General features: G+C 39.8%; 1 protein-coding gene across 3 annotated transcripts; it reads left to right on the plus strand.

The window, feature by feature from the left end:
• Window positions 1-1,510: 1,510 nt before the first annotated feature.
• golga4 (golgin A4) lies at window positions 1,511-27,067 on the plus strand. Of its 3 annotated transcripts, none has more exons than XM_015042577.1 (25): window positions 1,511-1,739; window positions 3,438-3,515; window positions 4,685-4,786; window positions 7,606-7,674; window positions 8,289-8,615; window positions 9,086-9,133; window positions 9,210-9,266; window positions 9,353-9,451; window positions 9,720-9,870; window positions 10,372-10,562; window positions 11,583-11,666; window positions 12,474-12,621; window positions 12,718-12,896; window positions 13,043-13,141; window positions 13,233-13,388; window positions 14,428-18,122; window positions 18,206-18,327; window positions 18,627-18,757; window positions 19,010-19,096; window positions 22,085-22,105; window positions 22,236-22,304; window positions 22,611-22,686; window positions 24,492-24,589; window positions 26,239-26,325; window positions 26,411-27,067. In XM_015042577.1, exons 1-25 carry the CDS (start codon window positions 1,659-1,661, stop codon window positions 26,423-26,425), a joined length of 6,270 nt encoding a protein of 2,089 aa, XP_014898063.1. In that variant the 5' UTR covers window positions 1,511-1,658; the 3' UTR covers window positions 26,426-27,067. The 3 variants fall into 3 exon arrangements, with proteins under 3 accessions (XP_014898063.1, XP_014898064.1, XP_014898065.1); XM_015042578.1 differs by having other exon boundaries at window positions 10,375-10,562; XM_015042579.1 differs by lacking the exon at window positions 4,685-4,786.
• Window positions 27,068-27,338: the final 271 nt, after the last annotated feature.

The following is a 27,338-nucleotide window of genomic DNA, read 5'->3' on the forward strand; positions in this document are numbered from 1 at the left end:
TAGCATTTTAAGTAGTCTTTGTTTTTATGTCTTTTTTCTTAAAAATATAACAATACACTGTTGGATTACTGATATTAAAGTATGAGCCTTTTAAATTTGCTTTCCATTGCACTAAATCTTCTTTGTGCTCAGCAAAAGAATGTGAAAAAAGGAAGCATGGGAAGAGATACTTTGGTTCTGAAGACGCTATCATTTGGACCTCATTCAACAGCTTTGCAGTGGAAAAACTGGCACTGATGCAAATAACGAGGAAAAGAGGCATTAATTACCACACAGTAAGCTACAAAGGTTGCAACACTGAGCAATGCTGTAGATTTTCACTGCAATATTAATTTTGAGTAATTAAAAAATAATTAAGGTTCTATCACAAAGAAAGCAAATGCAGCCATAAATTTAGATGGTGTATGCAAGATAAAGGAAAATGTTAGATGTGCTTTCAGCTGGCCTGAAGGAAAATCTCAGCGTGGTATGATTAAGCAGCGCCCTCTTCTGGACAAATGGGACTGCAGTATGAATCCACGCTGCATCTTCTTTATTGTGTTTGTACAAACTTCTTACTTATTATGCCGATACATTGTGTACAAAAATATAAAAATTGAAAAACGCATATCTTAGATGATTACTTTTTTTATATACAAAAATATATATAAAAAGTAAATCTACATATATAAAGCAGTAAGGTGATTCTCCACCCCAGTCTCAGGTCTTTTGAGGTCTCTGATGGGTTTTCTCTCAGGACTGAAGAGTATTCAGCTCCATCCAGCTTCCCATAAACTCTGATCAATGTCACTGCCAAAGAAAAGTGTGATTACTGAATGTTCAGTGTTATGTGCTGTGTTGCTTTTTCTAGCACACACAGCATTTTGTGCACAGACCAAATATTTACTTTTGGTGTAATCTGATCAGAGCACCATCTTCCAACTTTTGCTGAGCCCCCAATGACATTTGGCAAACTGCAAGCAAAATTTTCTTTCTTACAGGGATAACCTTTTTTTTCCACAACTCTTTCATAAATTATATTTTTCTGGAGTGCATGACAAGTATATATTAATCCACCTCACCTCTGGATCACTATAGCTCATCCAGGTCTCTTGTTTTTTTGTTGTTTTTTTTTTTTTAAGTGTCATCAATTTTACTCTGGGCTCATTTATAGATACACATACTTGTTTTTATTTTTATTTTATCTCATATTTTATATGTTTTAGTTAGGTCATATTTAAATTGCCTATATAGTTATGTATATTTTTTATAATGTTTTTACACTTATAACTATCAACAAATTACCAATTTTATCTTAGGGTTGAATAAAGTATTGAAAGAACTGAGCAATGCTGTGTGAGATGTTCAAAGCTTAGGATACTGTTTAATAATCTCACTCTTTTATCTTTGCTGTAGTTTTATCCACAACGCTGACCTTCCATTGGTCTTTCTGATGCTGTACATCCAAAGGGAATTTAAGGCGCACTGGCCCTTTAAATATGGACACTCAGTTATCCTCCACGTTGGCCGCACATGCGCAGAGATCTTTGTCACCTGCTGGAAATCACAAACGAACAGGGAAGTCAGGCCCTCAGGACTGGATGTTGTGCTGAAAAAAATAAAACCAAGCAGTTCACTGATAGATAGTTGACGTGTCCAGTTGCTCTCGGCGTGCCAAGATGTTTAAAAAACTTAAGCAGAAGATAAACGAGGAGCAGTCGCCGCAGAGGAATGCGCAGACACCACAGCAGCAGGCCCAGGTTAGTTGAGCTAACTTAGCTAATAACATCTGTTTATGTTACGGCAAGGATGTCAGCTCAGAAACTACCTCGAGTGATTTCTGATTTGAAGGAAGTCCTCTCTGATGTTCTAGTTAAATAACTTAACACGCAGTCAACTTTACTACACTTACTACACTCAACGTTAGCACCCGGCTAATGACATTCATTCAGATTAGCCGCTGAAGAGGTTAGTTAAAACAAAACTTGAACTGGTAATTCTTGTTGTCCCGGGTAGAGAAAAATCCTACAAAGAGTGAACCATGACTTGTTCTAGGTGAACATACCAGCTTTAAGTTTCATAACACGTTGACAGGTTGGGTGTGACTTTGTTGTGGTGTTTGTTTTGGTTGCAGCCTGAAGTCCGCTGGTCGCTCCGGCTGACCCTCAGTAATCCTGCTGCTGTCAGTCGCCCCCATTATGTAGGCTGGCACATTGTCCTGCGTACGATATTTTATTTAAAGATTCATCTGCAGTGGTCTGAAATTCAATTAATTTCACCGTGGTTTACCTATTAATTCTATGCATGGATAAAAACACAAAATATTACTGTTTCAAAAAAAGTACCTTGTAGCTCATTGCCCAAAATTAAGTGAAGTTACATTTCAAATGTTTTTCACCATCTTGTATTAGCCATTAGTCCTGCTAACATCACTACTCCGTGTATTGTGTAGAGAATATAGACCCCTAATTTTAAGATTTCTGAATGGATTCCAACATCTTTTATAACAAAAAAATAAAAACTCTAAAACATAAAATGGAGCACTTTTGTTACACTTTTTAATGTACATGTGCAACTGGGTAAAAAAATGTCATGTGTGATAGCTGCCATTTAATTCATGTGGATTTGAAATAAAACTCAAAGTAGGATTTAATGTACCAATACTTGCGGATGGAAAATCTATACTTTCTGAGGAAAAAAATATCGATAAGTGCCATAGAGTCAATAAAATTACACAGCCCTAGTCCTCAGCCTTTCGTTCTCTACCTCACAGACTGACTGTGTCACCATCTTGTAGTAGACAATATGCTAGCTAAATGTCAGTAACAACAGGGAGGCTGACGCTGATGCAGAGCTGTTTTTCCTCTAATGCAACTCAGGGTTTTAATGATAATCCAGGACCCCATAGCAAGTGGTAGACACTATTGCATTACAAAGCAAAGACAGAAGCTGAAGCTCATTCTGGAATAACAACCACACGTTATCACTTCACGATCCTTTAGTGTCCATCTGATCTGGAAAAATGCTGATCCACATTGAATCTGATGCAGATAAATGGAGATTTGTGATTGCATACTTGCAATATTGTCTTTAATACAGTTGGGGCTCATTAGCATGCTCATGCATTCCCTGTTCTTGCATTTCCCATGTTGTGTGACACATTGCTGGATTACTTTGTTTTTTTTTTTGTGTCTTATAAAGCTAAGATCTTTTAATAGATTTTCGTGCAACCGATTTCTTTTTCAGTGTGTTTTGCCACTTGTAACGCCCACTGTATGTCTGTGAAACCAGAGTGTCTGGATTATAGGATTTGAAGGTGAACACACATGAGGTCGATGATGATTAAGAGTGCACTCAGTGCACAGCAGCAGTAGCATATTGATAATGTATCAGATCTCTGATCAATAACTTGTTTTTAAAATGAAAGGTCCTAAAAACCGATCAATCTGTCCTAACAGATGGGCAGCGGAGAGCGGCGCAGCAGCCAGACACCGCCTTTCCATCATGACGGCTCGCCCTCTCCCAGTGACAGACAAGTGAGTATGGAGCTGCTGTGTGACAGATGCGTTTGTCTGCAATAAATGCACATCGTTTGTGCTTGAGTGGAAACGGCCAACTTGACCCAGCTTTACACACTGATTTTCTTTATAGAGTCCCTAAAAGTCTGTCATTGGTTTTGCTTGTTGCTACCTCAGTAACGCACCGAGCTCTGCCCATTACTTTGCCAAGAGAAGGTGAACAAAACAGCACATTATTATTATTATTATTATTATTATTATTATGAATAAATGTAGAACAACATAACCAACATAGGGCTTCATTTAGGACAGCAGCCTGTATTTCACAGTGCTCATGAATAATGCATGTTCCTTGCTTTCAGGGTTTTCCTGTTTCTGGTGACTGCTTGTTTTGCTCCAGCAGATATGTTCTAGTCTGTGCAAGTATTTTTAGATAAATCTGAAGCGCTTTGGGATGCAGAGGCGTTCTGACCATGACTGCAAGATGATGCAGCATATGTCTTGTGTGCCTCCTGACCAGATAAGATGTGAATATTTACCATCTAAAAACTCATCATTGTTGCTTGTTCTTTAAAAAAAAAAAGATGCGACTTGGTCTAAGTAAATTATCTACTTATTAATGACACACATGCTACATGATTGGACAATAACAATGCCTTTTAGGTCAATATTCTGTGCATTAGTTTTCATCATTTCACAGAAAATACACTGCGTTTTTTGTTTTTGTTTATTTGCACCGCAGTGTCAGCGTAGCACAAAGTTTCGGGAAGCATCGCAACACCTTTTTTTTTCCATCTCACGTTTCTGTAACACTTTGACATCTTTGTCTCTTTTAGATTGTTTTATTTGGTTACTGGAAACAGATTTGTCCAACATTCATGAAATTTTAAAGAGATGTCAAACTGTTGTTCATGACATTGATGTTAATTAAATATTTCACTTTTCAGCGTTTCATTTCTTTTTTTCTTCCAGTTCATACCGTGTCTCTCCCTCTGTCTCACTCTGCTTTCTCTCTTCCATCCATCCTTCCCTCTCTTGACCAGCTTACTTTGGACTGACTGGCTAAAATCCCCCCTCCCAGTCCTTCCTCAGTGCTACTTCACTTTCATGGTGTTGTTTTTCTCATTGCTCTCTGTGTTCCTCTCCTTTCCCCACCTTTCGTCCCGTTTCTGCACTGACGGGGTCAGATGCTGGCCGGGATGATAGCAGAGCCCGCTTTTCTCTCTGAGTATACTATCTTTGCTCTGGACCATTCAAACCGACCCAAAACGGCCCAGGTAGCCAGTGTGGTGAGTTTGTCCTCACTTCCTGCCTCCTTCTCCTCCTGCTCCTCCTTCTCCTCCTCGTCCCGTCCCGTTCCTTCTTCCCGTCTTCTGCGCGTTTGGGGAACCGTTAGAGGACTGTGGCTCGAGTAGGGACAGCTTGTTCCCTGGTCCTGTTTGCTTTGGATTTAGCATTAAGAAGGCATCTCACATAATAACACGACCCTGCATCTATGGGAGATGTGGTTTATATTGTGGGTTAGATTCTTCTGTGCGTTGTGCCCTGTGTTTGTTCATTGCCCAACCTTTGCGTTATCTTAACCTGGTGAAACATGAAATACTCCCCCAGTGTCTTTTGGCAGGCTTAGTTGCTTGTCTTTTAGGCCTCTTAACATCCTGCTATTTTGTCTTGTGGCCTTTGTCCCTTCTTTCTACAGGTCTGTTTATTTGGCGAATTGACATTTTCCGTATAGGTATGAATGTTAAATTGAGCAGAACTCTTCCAAATAAACAAACCCAGAGCGTTATATTTATCATTTTTATTTAGTGCTAACAATTTTTTGTTTTGTTCTTGTGTATGATTTTAGGAGGAATAAAAGCAATTTAATCATCAGAAAACCTTTACCAGAACTCGTGAGTTTGTTTGAAAAGTTGTTTCTAAATATATGCAGAACAATTGAAGGTTGCCTTATTTTAAGATGACCCTCTTCTGTCTGAGTGACTCATAATATTTCAGTGTTTAATATTACACGCTTACTTGGTAGACAAACAGTGTCCAGGATGTGTAAATGTGTATAAAGTGCAAATAAAGAGGCGGCAGGAAGTTTAGTGCCAGCTGCTGATGAGGACTGTGGTCTGTTTAGAAAACAAGTTTAGAAAATGTTGTTTTAAAGTCTGATTATTTAAGATGAATAATAAATGCCTGTTTTAACTAATGACCAGCATTACAAGCTCCTGCTGTAAGTTACTCAGACATATGCTGAGTTTGAAAAATGACGTATTGATTTTAAGAAATTTTTGTGCTGTGGGAAATTGAGGTTTTGACATTAAGGATGCACCCATATTTATTTTTCTTTTTTTCCGGCCAGTTTTTTTTTATTTTTTATTTTATTTTTTTTTATCTGGCTTTGATTTGGTAATTCTGACTTTCATCCGATTCTAATTTGTGTTTAATAATATATTTAACACCAATCAAAGTAAAAACGTTGCACTCTTCCTGCTCCAGACTGAGTTTAAACGTTCAGTGGTCTTCAGATATTTAGCTCTTCAAACTCTGGGATTTCAATTGTGTTGATAACGGGACCTGTTGGAGTAAACAGAAAAATCATCTGATTTCAGACTTGATTGTTTTCTTGGTGCATTTCTACTTGATCTGGACGGTTCAGATTAATTACACTGAATAGAAATGCAGCAATCAGGCTTTTACCGAACAACACAAAAGTCTTTCTTTTAAGGGATTATTATATATAAAAACCATTTAGGTAATCATTAACGGTTCAACCAAAGACTGTACATCTGACGGGGATTTACTTTGTATTGTGCAGTTTGAAACCTAGAGGTTTGATGCTGTGCAGTGACAGAGGCGGCGACATTATCTTCAGTTCATCTCATCGTTTCTGTCATGTTTACAACATTATGTCGCCACATAATGTTGATTTTTAAATCGCTTGCAGTTTACCATGAAATTATTTCACAAGATTTGGTTTTATATTGGGGTTTTCTACCTTTTTTTTTTTAAGTTTGCTCTTACAAACCACATTTGTGGCTCAGAGGTTTAGCTTTACAACTACGTTAGATATATTCACTCTATTAATAAAGAGTTCAGCATTTTCCTGCCTGATTTAATGATGTGGTGTTTTTTGGTTATGTTATTTTTGCTGAAGAAATGAGCTTAGTGAATAATTTTTATGTATACACTATTTTTTGATGAGTCATTTTCTAGATTTTAACATGAACAGAAATGGGGAGCAAAAGACTAAAGAGAGTAAACATGAGTGATTTTTTGTTCCTCTGATTTTGTTTGATATAGTATTAAAACTTTGTTTTTTAATTACTAGTTTACAAGAATTGTGTTGTCCTTGTTTTGCACCAAATTATTTCTCATAAAGTTCAGACCTGGATTGTTTAAATCTTTAACTCCCACGAAGTCTGATCTGCCAGCTGGGACAGAAACCTTAAATAAAATGGATATATCTGGAGTCTTGTTATATTATGCCATATAAATTCAGTAATACAGAAACACATGTATTTTCCTGTTTTTCTAAGACATTCCAGTCACAAATTACTGACCATCACACGAGAAAAAGACTAAAACTAAGTAGAAATCAGGAACAAATGCATTTGTTTGCTCTGTAACCCAGAAGTGAGGGTATTTTGGAGCTGGACAAGTGAGGAGAAGACTTGCTTTTCTCTGCAGCTGCTGATAAGTCGACCAAACCAACTAGGCTGCTAAACATTCACTTACTTCTGTTGTGCGATGTGCTCTTCTAATACAGCTTCACACAGCTCTGCTAAGCATCTTTAACTCAAATACCGGCCCGACTACTTGACTTTAACTGTCTGTCCTGAGCTCTTGGCTGTTCTCTATAGTAACTTTTTAACCGTTTTTTTTCTTGTTTTTGTTTTTTTTATTTCTTGTACAGTAGAGATGCCTTCTTTTGTGTATTTAACCCCTCTGTTTTTCCAAATTGCATGAGGGTACCCATTGCCCCTGCATTGCTCCCAGCAATACTAATATTGCTCCCTTCAGAGTAATCAGGGAGAGCCCTGCTGGGTGTGGATGACTAATTGGCCCAGGTTCATCGCCACCACTTCTTCTTCTCTGACCGTGTCTTTATATCTTGCAGAATGCCTCCAGAGGAGCTGCAAGATCTCCCAGAGGCAGCATCAATGGAGATGGAAGTGCTTCTCCTCAGGTATGTTTATGCATCCAGGGGAGTCCAAAGTGAGGCCCGAGGGCCATTTGTGGGCCTTGAAGTGGTTTTGTGCGGCCTTATTCAGGAGGAATTAAAATCTGACCGGTGGTTCAAGCAGATACAACTAAGCTTTTTCTTTTTAATCAAGGTACATAACATGATTTTATTATAATGGAAATGTCTTTTCATAACTAAGCTTTTATAATGAGGAAAACTGCATCTATTCATGGATTTTTACTGAAAAGCCTACTGCTGCGGCTTTTATTTAATTTACCAAACTTGGCTAAATATTGTGTTTCGAAAGAAAGTGACCCAATTTTTTTTATAACAGAATAAATTTGTGCAATCAAGCCCAAACAAACTTAAAAACTAAATGACCTTTGTTTTAATACAAAAAAAAACAAAAAACATGCTAAATCCTTTATAGGTTTTGCATGTCAACTACAAGAGCAAAATCAGACTATTTTATTGGCTTGATTTTGTTTATTTGCTTTTGATTAATCTATTTTGGCTCACATAGCAAAGTTTGGACATCCCTGCTCTAAGACCATCAGCTTATTTCAGAGAATTTGTGGCACGCTCCCTAATGTTTTCCCTTCTCATGCCGCCTACAGAAGGAGGAGTCACAGTCATTTGCGCAGAAGCTACAGCTGAAAGTTCCCTCAATGGAGTCGCTTATTCGTGGCGGCGCCAGTCGGGCGGAAAATCTGTTCCGCTCCTCGTCTAAAGAAAACCTGGTTCGGAGCTCCTCCCGCGAATCGCTGACACCTTTAGGAGAAAATGAGCCGCCTGGGCCCCCCGCGTACGATCCGCCCTCGGACATCGAGAGCGAAGCTGAGGAGCCGCCAGGAAGCGCGGAGGCTCTTTCTAAAGAGCAGCTGGTGCATCGATTGTTTCAGGTGGAGAGGAGTCTGGGAAAGTACAGAGGGAAATACTCAGAGGTGAGAGATGGGAACGAGTCCTAGGAGATCAAAAATCCTACACTGGAAAAACACAAAATCTTACTAAGGATTTTGTTTACAGTTTCTTGTGCAAATATCTTAGTTTATCTTACTCGAAGTATACTAACACACAACTAACTTTTTAGCACAATAGGGGTTTTTATTTTAAGTAAATAGTTTTTTTAATATTGATGAAAAAGTACCAGATATAAGTGACAAAAATCTGCCAAAATGTCTTGTTCCACTGGCAGATTATTTCACTTAAAACTATGATTTTGTCATCAAAGTTAATGAATTATTGAGTTAAAAAAAGCTCATCTATTGTGCTGAAAAGTTGGTTGTAATTTAGTTTTGTCCTATTCCAAGTGTACTAAGATATTTGCACTGGAAACAAACCAAAAATATTTTTTGAGTTTTTGTGAGCAAGACTAGCAAATCTAACTTTTTATGCTAATGTCTTTGTCATGTAGCTTGTTACTGCGTATCGCACTGTGCAGCGAGAAAAGGAGAAAACACAGGTATTTCCAGCTGAGACTATAATAATGGCTCATTTATTATTTAGAGACTAATCAGATGTTTTGTGTTTTTTCTCAGGCCATCCTCAGTCAGAGTCAAGATAAATCTCTGCGCAGGATAGGAGAGCTTCGTGAGGTAACCTCTGTTATGGAGAACGCCTGATATCTGTTCGTTAGTTATGAAGGTTGTGTGTGAAATTTAACTTTATGGTTCATTTCTAGGAGCTTCAAATGGACCAGCAGGCCAAGAAACACCTGCAAGATGAGTTTGATGCTGCGCTGGAGGAGAAGGACCAGATGATCACTGTCCTGCAAACACAGGTCAGTAACCTGTGAAAAGCGTCCAGATTAGAATAAATATTTTTATGTTGGGATAAAACTTCAAAATATGCCAAAAGATTGCAGATAGTTTTCTTTTCAAAGCATTTATTCTTCTGAACAACAGTCTTTATGGAAACAACTCAATCAATATGTTAAAGTTAAAGTAAATGCCTAATTCACATAAAGTTTCTATGAGTAAGAGTGAAAATAAAACCTTTTGATATCCTGGGAGAATTTTGATGGTGTTATTTTTCCTTCACTTTAAAAGGTTGCCTTGTTGAAAAAGCGAGTGAAGGGAGTTTCTGATGGTCCGCTGCCCTCTGAGGGTGAAGCCCTTCAGTCTGAAACGTCTTCAGATTCTACTGCTGCTGCTCAGAGTCCATTGAAAGAACAAGGACTGGAACCGGAGATACCTGAGGGTCCGTGGAGTCTTGATTAATTTCTGTAATCCCTTGCAGAAGTATTCATACCCCTCGAAAATATCACATCACAACTGCAAACTTTGTTGTTTCATTGGGATTTTATTTAACAAAGAAAAAGTAGTGCAAAATTAAAAAAAAGGAAGCAAACATACATGTCCCCCTTTAGTCTGATTCTCCTAAATTAAATTTACAGTGATCAGGTGCCTTTAGGAAACGCCTAATTATTAAATACTCCACTTGTCTGTCCTCCAATCTCAGTATTTTGTGAACAAACTTCATCATGGAGGCCAGGGAACACAGCAGACAGATGAGGGAGAAACTTGTGGGGAGGTTTAGTTATATTTCAAAATAAAATCACAACTTTTAAATGTTTTATTGAAGACACTTTGATCCAAAATGCACAGTGGGAAAAGCATGGCACAACTGGTATGAACGCTCATGCAGTGTCCTGCAGATTTATCTGTGTTTTTGACTGGTGCGTTTGGTTTCTCTGGGCAGTAGAGGGCAACGACGATCCAACCAAACTCATGGAGGCTCTCCAGAAGAGGGTAAAGAGGCAAGAAAACCTGCTGCAGAAGTGCAAAGAAGTGATGCGCACACACAAGGAGCGGAGCGTGCAGCTGAGCAGCGAGAACGAAGCTCTGCAGGAGCAGCTCCAGGAGAGGCTTCAGGAGCTGGAGAAAATGAAGGTGCTCACACTGGATCTTAAAGCAGTCTGATGAGAGCGAGACTAAGTCATACTGCAGTTAGTCAAACAGTTTTATAAAGTTATTATTACTATGTACGGTTTAATACTTTAAGTCTGAGCCCTGATATTTTAAAATGAGTTTTTGGAAGCAGCTCACATTGGATTTTTATGTCTCTATAAAATGCTGTTTGAATTTAAATGAGGATTTAGCTGCAAATGACCGAGCTGTGTGTGTGTTTGAATAATGAACGTCTGCCAGAGTCTTTTCGGTTCACTGATAATGTGACTCCATTATCTCAGTGACACAGCAGATAGCCGCAGTACTCGGTGTCCAAACATCCAAATTCCCTGGCCGGGCTCCATGGCGAGGAGTCGCGTCATGTCAGCTTGACACAACTGAGCTATTGTTTTCATTAAACTCAAAAACATTTTGTTTCGGTGGTATGTTTGGCTTCTGTAGCTTGTCCATTTCTGCAATGATGCTTTGCTGCATCTGTTTGCAGCTGTTGAGCTTAAACCTTAGCGACAGACGGCAAGTCAGTGGTCGCATGTTGGTCGAATCTCGTTTATTCCCCTGATATGTTCTGTTTTCCAAAGAAGCAAAGGTTAACAGGTGGGAAGTCCTCTAACGCAGCAGAGAAACAGGTCATAAAACAGAACATCTTTTACAGATTAAAACACTTTTAGACGTCTTTTTCCTCAGACGTTTAATTTAAAATGAATGCAGTCAGTCCAGCTACATCTGCAGCAGCCACTGGTAAAGCTGTGGTGATTGCTACATGTGGACACTGGGCTGTAATTTGGGTTTATTTATTAGGTTTGCTGGGTTTATGCTAGCTGGTTTGTGGGCGAGCCAACCTGGGAGGTGAAGAAAACGTCTTATTTTGACATTCTCTAACCAAAACCTGCACAGGAAATGAGTCAGAGTATCAGATTCACTATGAATAGACAAGAATGTTATTCCGGTTATGCATGTGCAATGTATTTACCTGGAAATCTATCGAATGTTTTGTGTTCTCAGGATCTGCACACGACAGAAAAGACGAAGTTGATCACTCAGCTGCGGGATGCCAAGAATCTCATTGAGCAACTGGAGCAGGACAAGGTGGGTTAGGAGCTTTTATAGCATCTGTCACATCTTGATTAAAAGGTCTGTAGGATGTGTTTCTCTGCCCTTCTCTAAAGAGGCAGGACACGGTGAAGCACCACGTTGTTTCTCTTAATCTTTGACCCCAGCTCTGCGGGGTGAAGAGCCACTTAGGAGTTCACTGTGATGGATGAAAGTCAAACACTATTAACAGCTTAAAATAGGTGTAAAATGCAGACACACTTGATGCATTACAGGCTTCATATGGGTGCTTGAAACCTTTGAAAATGCTTGAATTTTAATTGAGGGCTTTCAAGATTCGGAAAATTATTGATCTTTGTATGTGGTTATTAAAAGTGCTTTATATTCAAACTTGGTTAAAATCCTACATTTGAAAAGCAGATATTTAAAAATAATAAAAAGACATTTACACAATTTTCTCATTGTCTCAAGTTAAAAAGCCTCTTGTTTTAAGACAGATTTACAAAATGTCTTTATATTTGGTAAATTTGGTTTATTTCTGTTAATTATGATGATCGTATGCTTACAGTTAATGAAAACATGACTTTTAACATTATTGTTTTATGTCAGACAAATAAAAAAATTAAATACAGAAATGTAGCCTTAATAAAAAAATGTGAATTTAATAGCTGATTAAGGGTTTTCAGTGTTCAAAATATCTGACAAACTAGCCTCATCGGATATTCTAATTCATTAAATGTGACTGTATTTGCCTTGACCGATGACCAGTCAAGGCAAATTTGGTTGATTTAATAATGGCGGTGCATTTTTACATATTTTTAATTAGTTTTGCATTCTTCTCAGGGAATGGTTATCGCTGAAACCAAGCGGCAGATGCATGAGACTCTTGAAATGAAAGAAGAGGAGGTCGCACAGTTGCGCTCCAGACTCCAGCAGGCTGTCACCCAGAAGGAAGAATTACAAGAGCAGAAAGAAAAGGCTGAGAAATCAGGTTAGTCCAAATCAAGTTTGAAATCCTGCAGCAGAAAAATAGTTCCACTTCACCTTCAGTAAAGAGTAACAGAGCAGCTTTGTTCCTGTCTTGCAGCGTTTGAAGAGCTTGAACGCGCTCTGGGTGTGGCGCAGAGGGCCGAGGAGGCCAGGAAACAGCTGCAGGTCCAGCTGGAGGAGCGAGTAGCAGAAGTGGAGAAAGCGAGCGAGGAGGAGAGGAAGAGTCTTCAGCAGGAGCTCACCAGAGTGAAACAGGAAGTCGTCACCATCATGAAGGTCAGAAAGTAACTCATTGATTTTATGTTCATCCAAAGGATGTTGTTACGGCACTAATGTTACCACTTTTACTCTCATCATTTGTCTATATTGAAACTATTCCAATATTTTCGTGAAATACTTTTGCCGAATACGTGTTGTTTCAGAAATCGTCAGAAGAAACTGTGGCTAGTTTGGAAAAAGCCCACAGTGAAGCTTTAGCTGCTAAAGAAGAAGAAATGAAGGAAAGAATCAGCAAAGCAGTGGTTGGTACCACCCTCTTTGTTCGTTCTTGAAGAATATTGTCATAAATGGTCCAAATACAGATCGGATTTTTTAAATTCTTCTGTTTTCCAGGAGCAATGCAAAGATGAGTTTCAGCAGTCGGCAAAGGAACGAGAGCAGCAGGCGTCTCTGGCTCTGGAGGACGCAGAGTTGCAGAAGACGGCTATAAGGACAGAAGCTGACAATAAAGTGAAAGAGATGCAGCTGGAGTTGGAGGCTGCAAGAACAGTGAGTTATGGTTTTCCTCTCTTTTCAAGTAATTAACTTAATTTCACCTGATAAATATAAGACACTGAATTTTATTTGCCAAAATCACGTAAAACAAAGAGATAAAAGAAAAATCTTAGAATTTAAAAAATATGATTTATTTGACTCAAGGTTAAATTTACAAAAAGTAATTAATTTTTTCTTTATTTTATCTATTAGACAAAATATTTTTAGATATCTCATAAAAGTACCAATAATTAAATTGGTCCTGTTGGTCTTTACTTTTGTAATTTTGTTAGAGTTTAACATTCACATTTCTAGTATTAACAAGCAATAGTTAATTTTTCCTCAATTTTGTTTTTCAGTATTTATAATGACTTTAAAAGTTTTAAAAATACCACGTTGATAAAATATATATATATAAAAAGCTAAATAAATAAATTAGTGCTAGTAATATATAATCTTCATTTTGTGTTTTTGTCACACTTTAGTTTGATTTCAATTTTCAACTTAAAACAAATGAACATTTCATATTTTATAAAACATTAATATTAGTTTTCTAATCTGTTAAATTTCAGAAATATATACAAGATCAAAAGAAGGTTTAGATGTTAAATATTATTAAATATACTTAGTAAATAAAAAATAAATACCAAATGTATATGATAATTTTTTTCCGTTTTTGTTATATTCTCACATTTTACTATTTGATCTAAAATTTTAGCCTTACTTAAAATTGTTTTCTTTCAAGTTTTTTCTTTCATTTTATTTTTCAACTTGAGATATAATGGCTTAAAAGATTTGATTACTTTTAAACTTTATTGTCAGACCTTACTAATGTAGTTAAATGAATTAAAAACAATGCAAATAATATTAACCATAACAAACTAATATGTAAAACATGAAACCAATAAATACAGCACTTAAAAAAATCTATCTTTAAAAATGACAAAAAATATACTAAATGAAAAAAGTGCATAGAAGTTAAATAAAATGAAATATATTCTCTGAAAATGCTCAGACTCTTTTTTTACATTTGTCACTTTGCATGTGATTTCAGAGGATTTTGGAGATGGAGAGCTCCGTGAACAAGACCTCACAAGACGAATCCAGTTTATCTCAAGATCTTTCCAGTCAGCTGGAGGAGCTGAAGAATAACCACAAAGAGCAAATCGCTGCACTAAAAGCAAAACACCAAGAGGAGATGGAAAAGGACAAGGAGGAAGTCGAGGAGAAACACAGAGTGGAAATGGAGACTCTGCTGAAAGAAAAAGAGCTGCAGTTCCAGAGTCACGTTGAAGACATGAACCAGAAAACGTTGGAGAAACTGGATGGGAAGCAGGCAGAGCTGGAGGCGCTTTCTGCTGAACTTTCTGAGGTTTTAAGCAGCAGGCAGATTCTGGAGGAGAAACTAGCAGCAGCTGAGGAGACTGTGAAGGTAGCTCAACAAGAATGTGAGCAAAAGCTGCAGGATCAGGTATCAAAGCACAGAGTTGAGCTCGAAAATATCAAACTTGAGCATGAACAGTCTCTTGGAGGTGTAGAAAAAACGTTGAAGCAGGAGCTTAATGCACTAAAAATTGTTCTGAGGGAAAAGGAGAAAGAGGTTGAAGACGCTCTTCTTAAAGAGAAAACCGCACAGGAGAAAGCACATTCCACTGCACAAAACCTGGAAATCAAGATTAGAGAGGTTGAAGAGCTGCAGCAGAGTTTATTGCAAACTCACCAAGAAATGATGACCTTAAAGGAATCTAACACTCAGTTAAACACCACATCAGAGGATTTGGACCAATGCAGGAAGAGTTTGACAGATCTGAACAATCAGCTGGAAGTAGCAAACAACCAATGTCAGGAAAAAGAGAAGATGCTCCAAGAAATGAGGATTCAGTTAGAAGAAACCAAGCAGGAGCTCTTAGAGAAGGAGAAGGCATATGTAGCAGAACAGGAAAAAAATCAAGAGGAGCAAAAGTGCCTTAAGACACAGCTGGACGATGAGAAAGCAGCTCATGAAATCCAACTAAAGAATACTATATCTGAGATGGAAGCAAAGGTGAAAAAACAGGAAACAAAGATGGAGAAGTTCAAGCAGAAGGCCAAAGAAATGCAGGAGAGCTTTAAGAAAAAGCTGCAACAGAATGAAGAAAATATGAAGAAGGAACTTGCCAAAAAAGAGGCAGAACTTCAGCAGAAAGAGCAGCAAGTCCAAGAGAAAATTGTAGAGATGGCTCAGAAGAGTTCGCAGGGCCTCAGCAGTGCTGTGTCAGAACTGCAGGAAAACCATAAGAAGGAGCTAGAGAAGCTGCTCACAACCCGAACGGAAGAGATGGAGGCGCTGGAGCGTCGCTGGCAGGAGAAGCTGGCACAACAGGAGGAAGAACTGACAGAGAAACAATCAGCCATCCTCCAGGAGAAAGCTCAGGAACTGGAGGAAACGTCTCAGCAGCTCAGCAGAAGCTGGGACGAGAACCAGAGAGCGACTCAAGAATTAAAGGACCTAAAGGAGGACCTGGCGATCCGGGAAACCACTGTGCAGAAGCTGCAGGAAGAGCTGAACGGAGCAGCCGTTAAACTCGAAGGTTTGTCTCAGGGAGAAGCGTTGCTGAAGGAGCAAATGGAGTCGACGGAGAGGAACCTGAACCAGGCTCTAAATGAGAGAAACGCCCTTCAAGACCAGCTAAAGACGGCAGAGGAAGAAAGCAGAGTGAGCATGAAGACTCTGTCGGAAAAGTTGAACGAAGCAGTGAGGCAGCTTGAAGCAGTGGAAAGCTCCAGAATGACAGACGCTAAAGATCTGGAGACTAAAATTGAGCAAACGTCCACACAACTACAAGCCAAGGAAGCTGAATTCCAGCAGCAATTAGATATAATCCTCGACAAAATGGAGCGCTACTGTAAGGAGGTTCAGTCTAAAGTGGAGTCTTCCTCTGATGAACTCCAACAACGCGTCGAATGTCGCGTGAAAGAGCTGAACGGTAGACTGCTGTGTAGTCAGGAGAACGTGGGGCGCTTACAGAGCATTTTCCACACCAAGTTGGGGAGAATTTGCACTTTAGAGGAGAATCTCCTCCAGCACACAGAGGAGAACAAGAATCTATGCATTTCATTAGAACAGACGACTGCTCAGGTAGATGTTCACATGGAGCATATCAAAGCCTTAACACAAGAGAGGGAGAACAGCTCTCTTTCAATCAGCGAACAGCTTCAGAAAATACAGGAGCTGAACGAAACCAACAGAATCATATCGGAAAGTTTGAAAGCCAATGAGCTTCTTGTCGCTGACTTGAAAAATCAGCTTGTAAGTAGTATGGAAGACAAGGAGGAAGCCATAAATAAGCTGAAGCAGCAGCACGAAGAGGAGAGACGAGAGGCAAAGGAGAGGTTTGAGCAGGAGAGGAAGCGGGCGGAGGCGAAGGTCAACCAGGACGACAACACGATTAAATCTCTGCAGATGAGGCTGGAAGAGCTGGAGAAGGAAATCTCGGAGAAGAACGAATCTCTGCAGAAGTTGGCGGCGAGCGTCGACAATCAGTCCATCAGCAAGTCCGAGATGGACCAGGTGCTGAGTGAAAAAGAGCAGAAAGTCAGCGACCTCTCCTCGGAGCTCGACGGCTGCATCGGCCGACTCTCGGAGCTGCAGGAGCGCTTTGAGGGGAAGACGAAAGAGTGCGAGCGTCTAACCTCGGAGCTGAAACGGCAGCAGATCAGCAGTGAGAACCAAAAGAAAGAGCTGATGGAGCAGCTGCAGCAGGTCCAGATGCAGCGCGATCAGAGTGGTAATGTGGAACAAGAGCTGGGGGAAAAGCTGAGCTCCCTCCAGGAGGAGAACACGAAGTGTAAACTCGCGCTTGAAGGTCAAAGGGAGGAATTTGAAAGGATGAAAGACGAGATTAACAAGAGCAAAGAGGAGAGTCTCAAAGCGACTGAAGAGAGGTTATCTGCAGAGAGCACTCGGAAGATATCGGAGCTGAAGAAGAAAGCCGAGCAGAAAATTAGTCAGATTAGAAAACAGCTGACGGCTCAGCTCGAGGAAAAAGAGGAGACGGTTAAATCTCTCCAGAGTAGCCTGGAGGAAAACAGGAGCAGCGAAACTTTGTGCAAAAAGCAAATGGAGACATTAGAGGAGAAAACAAAATCGCTCGAAGAAGCTCTTGTGAAGCTTAAAGAAGAGCAGGAGAACAAGCTGGAGCAGATTGTGAGTAATGAGAGGCTGGAGAAAGAAAGATGCTTAGAAGAGCAGAGAGTCGCATATGAAGACAAGCTGATGTCTCTCCAGAAGGAGGCGGCACAACAAGTGGAGCTCCGAGAAACTGAAACAGCGCTGCAAGAACTCCAGGCAAGGCTAAAGGAAGTAGAGGAGCAAAACGAAAACCTCCTCTCAGAAATAAACCGTCTGAAAGCAGAAATCAGCGAAAAAGATGCCCAGCTCACTCAGAGACCAATGACTCCTCCGAACAAGGTGCAGCATTCGTCAGAACAACTGGAGGTGAAGGTGGAGTGTAGCAGCCCGCAGCAAACTATGAGTGTGATGGAAAACGAGGTGGCAAATCACTCTCCTATGCAAGAAGCAGAGGACGGCGATGATGACTCTTTGCAAACTCTTAAAGACAAAGTGAGCCAGATGAAGAGCGAGAAGGAGAAGATCCAGAAGGATTTCACCAGGCTGCAGAAAGAAATGAGGCAGCTGAGGAAGGAGCACGAACATGACCTGGAGTATGTGAAGAAAGAGCTGCTGGAGGAGAACGAGAAAAGGCTTAAGTAAGATTTTAATGCGTCATTATAAACAATATGTTCAGGGATGGAGTATTTTATGATGTTAAACTGGATTCGTTTTTATGTAGGCTGGAGCTGGAAGACATGGAAATGAAGCACAACTCTGCTATAAAGCAACTAATGAGGGAGTTCAACACACAAATGGCTCTGAAAGAGAAAGAGCTCGACTCCTCTGTGAAAGAGACGATAGGTGAGATAAATTAAATTATAATTTATACAATATTATGTAAAAAAAAACAACAACATACAACTTCAAATATTAGATAAGATTAACATACATGGAAAATCTTTTCAAAAACCTTACGTCGTAGCAGAAAGACTTTCAGGATTCAAGATGCCTCATGAACTGACTAGGACATTATCGGGAGAGAACGCAAAAACTTTCCGAGTGAATGTACAAGAAAAGATTTCTCCCTGGTCTTCTAGAGGGGCTCATGCAGACTAAAGCTAAAAGGTAATTATCTCCGACTACTTCTGCTGTTTCCTCAGCCAAAGCCCAGGCCGTGGAGGCTGAACTCATCAGCAGCCATCGAGATGAAGCCAGCCAGCTGAAGAAGCTCATTTCCCAGAAGGAAGACGATTTGCAAAGAACTGTGCAGAAATATGAGCAGGTTATACAGGTGAGTTGGATCCAAATGTCTGTGTTTCTTAAAGGCCACATCTTTTTATTTATTTATTTATTTATTTCATTGACAGTTTAAAAATGAACATGCCACATGTTAACATAAAAGTTTTAGATGAAAAGTTGGAAGAAAAGAATCTTGCATAGTCTACTAAAGAAGCAACTATTAGGTTGGCTAATATAATCGAGATGACACACAGGAAGTGCTTCAGCTAACTATTTATTTATTTATTTATGTGATTGTTTTTAGAATCGCGAGGAGGAGATGGGAGACAGAGTGTGGCAGGTTCAGAAACAGCTGCAAGAGCTCCAGTCACGCTGCGAAAGCGCCTCAGAGGTAAAGCCCTGCCTCAAACAGTTGCGTCACAGGCTGCTGCTGCTGCACTTGGGGCATTTTTAGTTTCACAGAAACGTTCGTAGCTGCAGCCAATATGGTGGATTATATATACACCTCTCGGGGTTCAGGCAGAGATAAAATTTCTATAGTAATGCTGTTCAAGTCATAAGTCACTTCTCTTGGCTGCCATAAACAGCAGAGGTCGCATAAAGTTCTCGTATTCTCAGCTTTCCTTTGGGATAAGCCTGAAATGAGCATTGGCAGTTCTGAGTGACGGGCGAAGCTCCCATCCAGGTTAACGTGCATCTCAGCCATCATCCCTGTTTTTCTCTGGGTTGATTCCTGAGTTCAGGGACAACTCTGTTGGATAGTTTTCTTCGCGCAGCGTCTTGTGGCCGCTCTCCAAAGGGCGCCGGATGTTGCGAGACTGCGTTCGAGTCACTCAGGAATGCTCTCCTCACGAAGCAGAACCTGGGAGGCAGCAGTCCCTGTTCTCAATTATCATCACACGACCTGCTTCCACAGCTTTAAATTTTTACTGCAGTGGTGCTCAGATGCACGATACGCAAACTGGAAGGAGTCCAGTTATGGCTCCGCAGAGATGCCTCCAGGTGCTATAAGAGGGTTTTCTTCCTTTCACAAACGTTTGTAGAAAAAATAAACACAAAGTGTTTTACTGCTCTGACTGCTGCATTTTTCCCAGATGAGGTAATAACTTTATGGGGGACTCTGTGGCATTATGCCTATGCAGACCTTGCTTTCTCCTTTATTCATCTGTACCTCCAGACATCCATTTATGCATCCATAATTTGTTCTCCAATTGACAAAGGATGGATGATCGGTGTGTATTGATTATCTAACCCTTCCACTCAACCATTTATCTTCCCACCAAACTACCGTATTTTCCGCACTATAAGGGGCATTACATTATAAGGCGCATAGAATAGACGCTACAGTTAGGGTTGCCACCCGTCCCGTATTGAACCTATACTGGACGCAATTTGTTCCGTACTCTACAAATGTGGATGTGTAATATCAAAGAAGTGATCCACGAGTACATTATATAGTAGGCTGTCCCAGTCATTGTTTCACTCACGGTGTTGGTGTTGCGATATTGCGCCCAACTGCTTTCTGGGTAACACAGACCAACCGACACGCTGCCGCCGCAGTCTCTGTCTCTCTTTCCCCGCCACCCCCCGGCTTTAAATGTATAGGGGCTGGTCCCTTGGTAACCCTAGTCGAAGCATCTCGGATGAATGTCTAAAGCCACTTTGTTGACATAAAGAATGTCAACAAAACAGTCCGACTCCGGATCTGTGAGGAGAGCCTTCCGCGACAGGGCCGGGGCGTGGCAGGACGATGGTCACCCTTCTCCGTTCGCGCACAGCATGTCATGGAGAATGTGGCGCTAAATGACCTGCAGACGACCTGGGGTGCGTTCACACTGCAGCCTGAAGTGACTCAATTCCGATTTTTTTGATGTAATGTGACCTGTATCCAATCTTTTCATGGCAGTGTGAACAGCACAGGTCGGATTCTTTTTCGAATGTGACCCATATCCGATATGTATCCGATTCAAATGCGACCTAACGTCCAGGTCGCATTCATCCGAACTGAACGTCAGTTTCTCAACAAATCTCACTATTCTGCGTCCTGATAAGCGCAAGTGGGAAGAAAAACAACAACCATGACGGATTATATGAGGATTAAGTTGTTAATATGCTGCTCCGGTTAGACAACAACTTCTAATATGCAAGCTAAACTCCACCGTTAGCCTCCATGTTTACTTCTGCAAACACTGAGCACTTCTTCTTTTTATGGCGGTTGGTAGAACACTGAGAACGCTGACGCTATTGCGCCCTCTACTGCACATGCGGGACACTTTCAGGTCGTTTGCCCGTTTACACTGCAGAACTCATGCAGGTCGCATTTACTGGCAGTGTGAACGGCACCGGCCAAAAAAATCGGAATTGCCAAAAAATCGGAATTGAGTCACTTAACGCTGCAGTGTGAACGCACCCCTAATTACAGACGGTCGGTAGGTAGATAGGTCAGTAACAAACCAGCGTTCTGACAACTATCCCAGCATGCACCGCGCACTTCTTCTTCGACCGGCGGAAATGGAGTTGGCAGCTGCTTACCGTAGTTGCTAGACCTGTTGTGGCTCAATATTGGTCCATATATAAGGCGCACCGGATTAAAAGGCGCAGTCGGCTTTTGAGGAAATTGAAGGTTTTTAGGTGCGCCTTATAGTGCGGAAAATACGGTAGTTATCCATCTGTATTCCTGTTGTTGAATGATTTCCTTGACTTTATTGCATGCTTGCATCCTTCTTGTCCATGTTAAAGAAAGTTAACTGAGTTCTGATGATCTATTTTTGAATGCTCTTCTGAACCACAAAACCCATCTTGTTGTCTTATTTTGGAATTGTGCTCAAAATGTTCTGATTTATCAGCGTTTATTTTGTCTACTCCACATGTAGCTGGATATCTGGGAAAATGAACTAATTTTTATGTATCCAATGTCACTAGAAATGATTTACAAACTGACCAAAGTGGAGATATGAGGAAACTTTGTGTTTGCATGTCTACATGGAAAGTCAGTTCATTACAGTCTGAGATAAATAATCCCTCATTATTTCCACATACTTGCTTAGAAATTATTACTAATTTGTGTTTTTAATAATTTTTTTATCCAGTTATCCTGTTTAAAAGTAGTTCAACCTTATCTGTCCTCATAAATGAACATCCTGCTGCCATGTTGTTTTGAAGCAATCTTATTGGCTGGCAGGTTTGACTTTCCGCTACACTGCCCCCTATGGGTTTTGCATGTTTAAAACAACAATCAGTGAACCCTCACATGAGCCCACATGTGAGGGTTCATGTGGATGAAAGATATTCGTTTTTATAAAGACCCACCTACGTGTGCACACAAAGGTTAAAAATGGGGACAAAACTCACCAAAATGTTTTTGTTTTTATCAATACAGGCGACCCCTGAGGACCTGAAGGTATGTATGTTGCTTTAATGATTCAGATGAATCATTAAAAGGAATATTATTATAATACAGAACTTAATGGTCTTATGTTTTTTCCTCACATATTAGTCCGGGCATTTATCTTCTGTCGTTTTGCTTGCAGGCTCAGCTCGCTGAGAAGACAACTCTTCTGAGCGAGGCTCGGCTGAAGGAGCAGGAGTTTGTTGAGAGAGTAAGTGACGGCGCCTCCGTTTGATAACCGAAGAGCAATGCGTGTTCCCAGAAACCTGCTGCCTCTGGCAGAAACAGTCACTGCCCTCCTGCTGCATCGATTCTAATTGCGCAACACATCTGTTTACATTTGGCTTAACCTTATAAACAATCAGAGAAACACCTCCCACAGGTTTCATTTTTCAGCAAACCTCCCCTAAGGATGGCCATTAAATCCGTGTATCCCATTTAACAATAAAAGTGAAACGACTTCACCCACAGAGATCAGAAAGTAATGCGTCCATGCTTGTGTCTTTATGCTTGTTAGATTCACTCACTTGAAGACAAGATCAAATTTCTCCACCGCAGCCCTGTTGTAACTCATCTTGGTGGGACGTACAAAGGTAATCTTTGCATTAACACTTTCTCCTGCTTCCACATTCACTCAACTTTAGCATGAATGTCATATTTATTTTGACTTTTAAGGATGGATTTAATCTTTCCCAGGGTAAATCAATAATATCAGACAACTTGAATGAATTTTAGATCCTTTTTTAGACCCTTGCTACTGAATCAAAGGCCACCTCATATGTCATGCTTCATATCAAACGTCTGACATTTAGGTGTTTTTATTGTTTTTCCTGTGAATCATATTGTCAAAACCTTAAAATGAGCTTGAACAAAGTTTGTAGGCGTCCACAAAATACTTTTAATAACATGTTAAGATGAGCAAAAACAGTAGAACAACAAAATTCATTTCTGTACATTTCTTCCCAAATAAGGTGCAAAAAAAAAAATTATAATTTGAGAGAAAATTAATACAACATTTTTTTTAAGGAAGAGTCGGGGAAACTGACACAAAAATAGAATTAAATTTCAAAAGAGAAGTTAAAATATCAATCTACGGTGCTATTAATCCAATACCACTACTGACTCAGACCAATTAGACAAAATGTACGTCTTGTGATTAACATATTTTAAGGCCTTAATTTTGAACGAGCAAATTTAAGACTTTTTAAGGATACGCAGACATCCTGCCAAGGTTGCAGTAACTGCGCCACAAAACGGGTCTCTTTGTGAGATATCTCATGGTTGCTGGTAACACAGTTGCAAATGAGGCTTAATTGCAAATGAGGTTTAGATCCAGTTCAGAATTACAGCCGAGAAGTCCATATAAGCATTGATGTGAACCTCTGAGGGACCGCAGTGTTCTTATCATAAACCCAATCGTATTTGCAGACATTGAGTGAGGTCTTCTGGTGCAATAAAGAAAATCTGCTGTCAGGGATTTTGGGGGTGGTGAAGAAGCCACCTTTTTACCGTAATGGGTTTTGCAGACTCTGCTCAACTTTACTGCTATTCACTGACTTCTTAAATCCTTCTTGGGAAAACAAGTTATATCTAACATACTTTAGTTTATGTTTGGAGAAATTACAGCTGTGAGGCTTGCTTTTATTCTGCTAGATCTCCTTTTAGCTTGCTTAAAGCACCTAAAGTTGTGGTTTTAGGTTGATGATGTGAAGGCTGTTGATAGCTGGTTTCAAGTAGATGCGATTGGCCGGGTAGTCGCCTCACCGAGGGCAGGAAAAGGTCAAGAGGACAAAGGCTACAGGATTTATTGGTGACCCTTTAATCCATGTCAGAGATCAAAGAGATGTTTGGATGCCTTCTTCTCGTTGACTCTTCTTTCAGAAAAGCAGGGACATTTATTCAACTCTGAATGATAATAACACTTAAGCAGAAAGAGTGGGTTATTCTCATCTAGCTTTTGGTGAGAAAAGCTGCAACCTAAGTGCTACCAGCTCCATCCCGACCGTAAACATAGCTGTTCCCATACAGTTTGTAGCTTTGGGGAGAGAATTAAAACGGTGACTGCTCTCATCATGTGGTTTTAAAGTTCTCACGCTGAGACTCAATTATTTCCTGTTCTTGAGCTAAAGTTGAACCAGTACCTGCCCATGCACTGGTTCTGTCTGCAGGTATAGCTGCTAAATAAATACACAGATGTCCTCCACTTTAAAAGCTAGAAGAAAAATAGAAACTGCACAGCAATGCTCTGTTATTCTCCTGCCATTTTTATTTATTTATTTATTTATATGGCGCAATAACTTAATGGAAAGCTAACAGGAAATGTGTTTAATATATAAAGCTTACGGTTAGAACTTCAGTGGTGTTTACAAAAGAGGAAACATTTTTTTTCTTGCTACAGATCCTGGGATAAATACCTCAGATTCTCTGTCGGAGTCTACAGAGATGGAGTACCTGAGGAAGGTGCTGTTTGAATACATGATGGGACGGGAAACAAAAGTAAGCTTTTCTTTATTTCATGAGTTATTTTACTCCCACAGACAATAAAAAAAAAAAAGAAAACCCTGACAGACTAAAATCACACAGATGAAAAAAGATGTGATCATAGTAAAGTCGTTGCAGTGAATCAAGCGATGATTCACTGCTGCAGCTGTTGTGACTGGTTGTTAAGATCCAGCTGATTGAATTGATCCACGGTTCAAGAAATTAAAATGTATGCACAAAACTAGAACAAACTGCAAAACGGTTAAAAAGCAGAGACACTGGTTGATAGAATCACGTTGCATGTTTGATATTTGCCTTTCTGTTTTTTGCCATATCCACCAGCTTTAATGCATTTTAAGGGATTTTATGGAATGAAAATGATGTGATTTTCAACTTTTTTTACTAAACATTTTAAGTGTGTAGTGCACTCTTTAGTTCTTATAAAAGATTGTCATTTCATTCACCTTTATATGTGGTTAGCGGTACGTCTTTGCACGTCTTGAGTCTGACATTTCTGCTCATTCTACTTTGAAAACCGGCTCAAGCCGAGTCGGAAGGAGATGTAACAACTCTAGGTGTACGTTTAGGGCCACTGTCGTGCTAAAAAGACAAAACTCTTCCCCCAGGTCAAAGTCTTTTGCCTTTCAATAGATTTACTTCCCAGAACGCTCCTGTGTATAACTCCATCCATCTTCTCACCTTTCAGTGACGAGAGAGTCGCCACAACATGATCACTGTTAGTTTTCCACCACACAGCATTCTGCTCCTCCTTCTGAAGTGAATGAGTTGCACTGGATTTCACTTAGGGGTACCAGAGTAAAGGGGGACAAATATATGCACTCTGCCTTTTTCAGAAAATGTATTTGTAAAACATGGGGTATGAAAACTTTTTCAGGACTCTGCATCCGTGAACATGCTTGCTAATGAAATCTGTGACAAACGTCACAAGTGACCCACATTAAGATTGTATTTAACCTTTTGTGTCACTTACTGCTTAATAACCATTGGTTTCTTGTTTTTGTTTATTTTCTGGTTGACTGTTTTTAACACTTCCAAGGATTTGATTTAAATAGCAAAACTTAGTTGGTCTTAGGAAATCAACTAATAGCAGAAGCTATATTGCAGAGGGATATTACTGAGTCACTGCTGTCTAAGGCCGTTTACAACACGTCACACATAAACTTGTTTTGCTTCTAATCTGGTTTCTGATAATTAACAGTGATCTCTTTAACCGTCAGCTGTTTCAACAGGGTCCTAAACTCAGCAGGATTTTCTCTGCTTCTCAACAAACACATTTTATGGGAGCGAGGCAGACCTCCCTGTGTGGAGGATGTCCTGCAGGCAGCCTGCAAGCACATGCATCCTGCATGATGCAGATTTGCCATTTAAAGCCATGCTGGCCTTGTTTAGAGCTGGTGGAGCGGTTGGGTTCAGGCACCGCTGTTTCTGATTATCGCCTGCGTTTATAGGGAAACGCACGCTCTGTGGCAGATGGACCTGAAGTTGATTATAACGATTATTTTCATTCTTCTTCCTTTGAGTTACTAGGATTTAATTGTTTTAGAGGAACTATAATCGGGTTTTGTGATGTGTCAAAGGTAGCAGCGACGACACTGTTGTGTTTTTAGTGGGATAAAGATCTTTGACGCTCTTTTCGTCTGCAGACGATGGCCAAAGTGATTACCTCCATGCTCAAGTTTCCTCCAGACCAAGCGCAAAAAGTTTTGGATAAAGAAGACTCCAAACCAGTTGTAAGCATCCCATCAGTATAACTTGATTCTGTAGCTCTAATCTGCATTTTTATTGATAATTGATTTCATATTTGCTCCTCCACAGCCGTGGCTACGATGAGATTCTGTTTGATTTGGGAACTTCATGATGAACATCTGCTGCTGAAGGGGAAGACTGCCATGGATTATTTGAAGTCCTTCCCAATGTATCATGTCTTTTTATGTGTGTGTGTGTGTGTGTGTGTGTGTGTGTAAGGGCTGCGTGTTTGTGAGCACACTGTAGGACATCAGTGTGTGTGACGAAGTGTGTGTGTGTGAAAATTTATAAAGGTATGAGGGAATAGAAACACAAATCTTCCATAATCCACTTCTACTTCAAGATTAAGTTAAATTTATGTTTTAAATAATGTTTTTGGGTTATTTTAGGATGTGTTTATATAAAGAAAGGCTTGTGCAATAAATAATATCAAACACTAATGCTGACAGTCACTTGATTTATACGTTCCTGTGTAGTTCCTTCGTCTGATTGGCTTCCTCTGTAAAGATGTAAACGACCCTTTAACTGTGCACTCGTACCACATGAAGACACTGGCCTTTGGGCTGTTCAATGCAGCATTTTTTACGCTTTATATTTTGACACTGACTGAGACACTTCAAAACTACACAACATGTAAATTGTAAAGGAATATAAGACTGTAACATAGAGCCATGACTTTGCTTTACATTTTGAGGCTAACAAATTAAATCTTATCTACAAATCAGATTTTGTCCCTTTTTTTTCATGTTTTCTAATGTACAGTGGTAGAAATTGCTAATATTAGTGTCTGTTTATATATTTTTAAAGCTTTCTGACAAAGTAGCATTAAAAAAAAAGACAGCTGGAACAAGATTACAAGAAGTCTGGGTTTCTTCTTTTTTCCCCTCTTCAGCTAAATTGTTGAAAGGTTTGGACAAGAATTCACACCAAGAAGATGGAGTCACTATTCCTCATCAATCTGAGGTTCAGTAAGTCAGCAGGTGCAGCTTTTTGCTTA

Source organism: Poecilia latipinna, unplaced genomic scaffold, assembly GCF_001443285.1.
Source record: "Poecilia latipinna isolate Pla-1442-1.1 unplaced genomic scaffold, P_latipinna-1.0 Scaffold596, whole genome shotgun sequence".
In the NCBI taxonomy this organism is placed as follows: Eukaryota; Metazoa; Chordata; class Actinopteri; order Cyprinodontiformes; family Poeciliidae; genus Poecilia; species Poecilia latipinna.